At 40.0% G+C, this 6712-nt stretch overlaps 1 protein-coding gene across 1 annotated transcript in view; it reads right to left on the minus strand.

Annotated features, from left to right (window-relative positions):
- Positions 1–816: 816 nt before the first annotated feature.
- LOC101853404 (E3 ubiquitin-protein ligase NRDP1) overlaps positions 817–6712 on the minus strand; it is a gene marked incomplete in the record, with an annotated part of 13011 nt that continues 7115 nt past the window's right edge. Inside the window, 4 exon segments of the mRNA XM_005105255.3 lie at positions 817–1829; positions 3640–3828; positions 4837–4932; positions 6090–6156. Coding sequence (XP_005105312.2) covers positions 1582–1829; positions 3640–3828; positions 4837–4932; positions 6090–6156 — 600 coding nt within the window.

The following is a 6712-nucleotide window of genomic DNA, read 5'->3' on the forward strand; positions in this document are numbered from 1 at the left end:
GGAAAAACCAGAAGAATATCTAACCAGCTGTTAACTGACACGATAAGCAAGCAGACCTTCCTGGAGAGAAGGGAGGAGCGGCTATGTCATTGGGCTGTCTGCAATGATTCCTATTCTCCAACCAAGTAAGTAAGTAACTTTCCACTCATTAAACAAACTAGGGTCTCCTGTGTGCGACGCCAAATAGACTGACTGCTACACCGCAGATGCCAGTAGATTATGCACTCAGTATGATGTAGAAGCAACATGTACTTAACTTCCCATAACTGAAACAGTAACAGGTAGGTCAATGTGACAAGTCTGCTACAGGCATCTCTACTTCAGATGCTCTGATCGCAGAATCCTTTCGTTTGTTCAATACAATATCGAGAACTCTTTGGTGTCGCTTTTTTGTGGAGAGGAAAGGGATGGAGGTGGCTAAATTTGAATTTGTTTGATCTGCACCTCTAGTCCATCAAATTATGATTCTCTGCAAAACTGTCTCAATTAGAATTTGTAACCACATGCCTGTGACTGTGAACTCAAAACAGTGTTCAGTCTTAGACTAAAGCACATGACCAACTCGCTCTTTTCTACTAAAGAAGTCTTTGAACATCGGAATATTCTCAATTTTCAGTCCTGGTCTGACGTGCACCGTCACAGTTTTTTAATTGTTGGTTTTCCTAATGAGAAGAATAAAGGGGAAATGCGATCACTATTGCAGGTCTGCTGATCCCTTCCAGCTGAAACAAAAGAGTGAAAGTAGAGCCATGTCGCTGGTTAGCTGTCAAATTCCCGACAGTTCAGAGAATGTTTGGACCTTGGGTCATTTTATCCCGTTTAAAACAATGGATTGGTATCGGAGATTTTGTATCCTTAACGATAGATGATCCACTCCCAATTCTCAGACAACAGGGTCATCCTGTCAATGTGAGCAGTGTTGTGTTGTCCGTTGACACCTTTGGTCAGATATTGCACCTCACCCTGAAGTGTGTGTCAGTGTTTTACTCTGAGCTCATGTTTCAACAATTCACATAATCCAGTTAGCAGATGAGCAGGGAATGTTTCCACTTACATCAGCCACAGTACAAAAGTCGCGGAGGTTTTGGAATTTGACCGACACACACATACATATTATGTATACCATATATGCACTAGATTTTAAATTTAGATTTACAAATGCCACACTTTCTCTTCATGCTTCCAAGGAAAATGCAGAGCGCACCGTTTTATTTTGGACCAGATTTTTCTAATGGAAAAGTCAACTGTCCATCTAATAACCAGGCACATTTTGCAGTAACTCATCACTGGAGTCAGTTTGTTTTTCTACTTCCCAACGAAGGCTTCCATTTTTAGAAGAGGGACATGAAGTTCACCACTGTTTAAGCCAAACTGTCTTTCATTTTTGTCAAGTCTATCTTTTCACTTTTCTTTCATGAGCAAATACCATTTGCTACGTTTCGCTTCCCAAAAATCAAGGCATCAGGAAGCCTTAAACGCATTCCTGAAGATTGCGTCAGTTTACTCATGCATAGACAAATCAAAGGCATATCCAGAAGTCCCCCCCACTGAAGGTATCTTTGACCTTTGAACCCGGTGACATCACACTGGAGTGACCTTGCTTTTCCCTCCAGAACAATGCTGGCATCCTTGCTCTTCTTTCTGGAGTCGCTGAATCTCAGCCAGCATGGCCAAAATTTCTGCACGCTCTGACGTCATCCGGTCTAACTCTCTCCGCCTGTCTACCTCCGCATCTAAGAGGGACTTGAGGCGGTCTGACAGACGCTTCACTTCCGTTTTCAAACTCTCGATTTGACCTTGGAGGACGGCTTCTCTCTGTACCATGTGACCTGCAGGATGAAATATAAGTTGTTCTATTTAAGACTTGTTTAAAGAACATAGTTAGACGGACTAGGAAAGTGCATTCATTATTTACTCTACAGAACAACTTAGGGGATCGTCTGTAGATCAAGGGACCTGTTTTTGCCCTCATACTGAGATACGATTAGGAGACTTAAATGAGCATTAAATTTTCTTAAAATATTACAAATAAAGGCTATCATCTTGGTTTCTTATTCGTTTCTTCATATTTTGAACTACCATTTCAACTTCTTTACTACGACATGATCCGCCTACAGTAGTTAGCCAGGTTATTTCATTAATACTATACCAGAAGACACAAGTGTTCATAGTTTTTACTCATGTTTCGAAATAGTCTTGAACTTATCGCAAAAGCAGCCTTCTCGCAGTTTCATACCATCTGTGATAAGGCTGCTGTTAATAGTTAAGGTGAACATTAAAGTGTATTATAGTTTATTATTTTAAAAATCTATGTACATAATATATCATATGAATATATCTATACAACTTTCAAAATAATGTGTGATATATTCCTGCATGTTATTTGAGAGATATATCTGATGTCCAGTGGCGGTGGGTGGACCATGAATTGGGTGGACCAAGATTTGGGTGGGGCTTAAGTTTCTTCCACTTCTTTACCACCAAAAAGCAAACAATAAGAACAAAACAGTGATGATTTTTCTATACTCACGGCGAGCCACGGCATTTTGAGAACCATTCAAACGAGAAGAGTCACCTTTGTCTTCCATCTCTTTGTTCCTAGTTAAATTTAAGCTTCTGAATGGTGGGGACGAAGCCGTTTCACCTCCAAATTTCTCTAATTAGTTTTTATCTAAAGAAGAAGTTGCCTCAAAAGTGGTTTGATGTAATTAATAACTGTTAAATCTCAGCGGCACAAACACACATCACTCCGAACGCATACCGTCTATGAGGTGGACTGGGTCATGTTGTTGCGGAAAATAGAACGCGCCTAACAAAGGCCCAATGGGCGCATAGGTATCTGTGTCACTGGGGGAAAGTGTGTCGTAAACTTTCATCCCATTGTCTGGGCTGGGAGAGCGTGAGCCCTCTGTGCAGTGTTATTTTTTTTATAGTCTTCTACCTTTTTACTTTTTACTAGAAGAGTTTCACTAAAGACGAGCGTGGGAACCGGCTTATTCTTTCTGAGCCCTAACGACATTTGATTGGCTGTAAGGTTACTATAGTTGTAAGCGGTGACAACAATGATTGGATAAACTGGCAAGCCGCCAAGCTGATAACTGTGTGTTCATTGTGTGCGATCATTACGGTTTCAACTGCTTATTTCGTTATTTAAAAAACTTTCATTAACTAAGGGATAGAGTTGGGGTGGGGACGGGATGGGGGTGAGGGGCTCAAGCCCGTAAGCCCTTCACTACCCACCGCCACTGCTGATGTGACATGTTCTACTGTTGATAACTTTATTTTTCTCTTCATAGTTAAATTCCATTATGAAAGTAATAATATATACAATTTAAATTCAGTGTGTGTCAAAATGATATGCTTTTACCATTCATGTACAGCCACAGAGAATTTCCCAAAGGGACAATAAAGAGTACCTTGTCTGATCGTATCCTAACTTATCTGATCGTATCGTATCTTTATCTCATCTTACCTTATCCTTTCTTATCCTATGTTATCTGATCTTTATCTTATCTTTCCTATCTTATCTGATCGTATCGTATCTTTATCTTATTTTATGTTATCTCATCTTATCTTATCCTATTTTATTTTATTTGATCTTATCTTCATCTTATCTTATCTTATCTTATTCTTTCTTACCCCTTTGTGCATCAAGCCTGGCTTCCAGATTTCTCCTCTGGTCCTCCATACGACACGTCATTTCCGCTCTGAGTACCTCCACTGTTGTGCGCAGCTCAGCGATACACGAGTGCTCTCTGGCGTCATTTTCTGACGTCAGTTCCAGCCCGCAGCCTCCAGGGCATACCCGTAGGCCTGAGGGCGTCGGGGCTGTGTGAAGATTAAAGACAAGAAATAAAAATCTAAGTTACGCAGATAGTGTGAGATAGACAGGCCATGCAGGATGAAAACATCCAGACTAAGTAGGCAGCAAACTAGTCGACAGACAGAAGGATGGACAGACAGACAGACAGACAAACAGACAGACAGACAGACAGACAGACAGACAGACAGACAGACAGACAGACAGACAGACAGACAGACTGACGTGCGGGCGGACAGACATATAGACAGACAGACAGACAGACAGACAGACAGACAGACAGACAGACAAACAGACAGACAGACAGACAGACAGACAGTATGCAACAAATCATATAAAGCTTTCAGAATAAGAAATGCTGAAACCAAGAGAGAAGCCTGCAATCTGAGCACATCCACTAGTGGAAGTGAAGATTTTGAATGCTCACAAGGTGGCCAACTTTTTTCTGCCAGAATTGGTCTCACTATTTTCCACAGCAGAAGCCAGAACTAATGGTAACTTTCAATTCTTCTATTTAGCGTTAAAATATGCCCCTTTGAGGACACAATAGTCATCCAAGGACATTGACAGACGGACTATAATAATAATAATAATAATAATAATAATAATAATAATAATAATAATAATAATAATAATAACAATAATAACAATAATAATTATTATTATTATAATATTATAATAGGCCTACTACTAATATTAATTGAAAATAATAATAATTTAAAAGAAAAAGAATAATAGATCTAATAACAATAATATATAATAATAATAATAATAATAATAATAAAAATAATAATAATAATAATAAATAGTAATAGTAGTAGTAGTAGCAGTAGTAGTAGTAGTAGTAGTAGTAGTAGTAGTAGTAGTAGTAGTAGTAGTAGTAGTAGTAGTAGTAGAAAGTAGTATAGTAGTAGTAGCAGTAGTAGTAGTAGTAGTAGTAGCAGTAGTAGTAGTAGTAGTAGTAGTAGTAGTAGTAGTAGTAGTAGTAGTGGTAGTGACATGTCAGCTGTGCTCACCATGTGACGTCATCCTACTTGTGTGACACAACAGCACGTGTTCCTCCAGCTCACGTCGCGTCATCGACAGGGCACAATCTTCGAATGGGCAGGTAACTGGAGAAATAGAAAAACATTTTGATTCTTATTAATTATTTCCCTTGTTACGAGTCTCGGCTATACAAAACAGAGCAGCCTGGGGCTTCTGACTTCTGATCTTTATATTATTGTTTCTGGTGCATTCTGTCAATTCAATTCATCGGATTGAACGACGGGTTCAGCTATATTTTCTTTTATGGGTGAGACAAAATTGCCATTTTGGGTAAATACAACCGAATTCAATCTAGATAATATCTAAGTCGACTGTGACAGTCAGAATCAAACGCGTTTGTTCTTCTAGGTCGCAAGTCCAATCGGTCGTATAGAGCCAAATAAATGCCACCTATGCACAGTACACCGAAAAATTATAGTTAGGAACATCTCATAAGGAAGCAACAGCCTATACCTCTATTGAAGGAATGTGTTTCAAGTAGTAAATAAAATATGTGTGTGTGTGTGAAAGGGGGGGGGGGGGGTGAAAAGGGTCATGCTCACACGTACGCACGCTCGCACGCACACACGCAAGCATGCAAACACGCACGTACACATGCACATAAACACACACACACACACATACACACTCACACACACACACACTCACACACACACACACACACACACACACACACACACACACACACACTCACACACACACATACAGACACAAACACACATAGACACACGGACACAGACAAACACACACAATCACACATGCGCGCACATTCACACACGCAGCCTGTTTTACTACTTAGTCGGTAATATCAATCCCTACTCCACTCAACGAATATCCTTATTCAGGCCCTTGAATTGTTCACATTTGAGATAAAGTTGCTCTTTAGTTTCATTTTTAGAAAGAGTTTTACGGCACTTCGACACGATTAGGTCATATGAGTGCCGAAGATTAGAGGTGTTACAAGGTGTAACAAACACAAAGAAGAAGGAGGACAAATAAGAACGATATATGTTTGACAGAACAGAAAGCATCTATCTCACCATAGATGTAGGAAGTGTTTACTCTGTGTCATAGGGTCATAGTTTATACATTTGTACTTCCTATATCTATGAACCACACCAAAGCACCCGCCAGCCACCCACTAACTGGGTTCACATCTCGTTTCTGTTTCTTGATTAAGAAGAGATGTTTGGCAGCAAAGTTGATTGATACGTAGTCGTACCTGTTGCGTGGTCACATGCTGTTTCATGGGATCGCAGGCTTTCCATAGTACAAACTGTTAGGCAGCCCTGCCAAGGGAGTGAGTAGAAGAGTTGTTGAGACTTTCTGTTTCATAATAAGATATAGATTTAACAGGATTACTGCACACTGAACAGAGATGAAACTAATCATGTTAAAGAAATTAATATTGAACATCAAAGGATCAAGTGACTCAGTCATCTGATGAGAATGCTCCTCAAATCAACCAGCTGCACGAGCATACAACTCAAAAGAGTCAGGATACAAGAACAGGGGTTGACCACGCAAGGCTTGGCTGGATAGCGATAAAGAGGTCCTCCAAAAAAATAACATATTAGCAACAACAGAAACCACGCACCTAGTCCTTGACCAAAAGTTGCACCTCCCCGAGACATCTAACGATACAAGAAGAAGGATAAAGTAAAGACAAGTAAGGAAAGAAAAGAAGCAGGACTATTGAATGTATAGATACCGTATATGCCTGGAAATGCGTGTGAGACTCAGATACACAAAGTAGATAAACAAAATATACAAGCGCATACGTGCGCGCGCACACACACAAATACACACACACACACACACATACACACGCACACACACACACAC

The sequence above is a fragment of the Aplysia californica genome, unplaced genomic scaffold, assembly GCF_000002075.1.
Source record: "Aplysia californica isolate F4 #8 unplaced genomic scaffold, AplCal3.0 scaffold00460, whole genome shotgun sequence".
NCBI lineage: Eukaryota > Metazoa > Mollusca > Gastropoda > Aplysiida > Aplysiidae > Aplysia > Aplysia californica.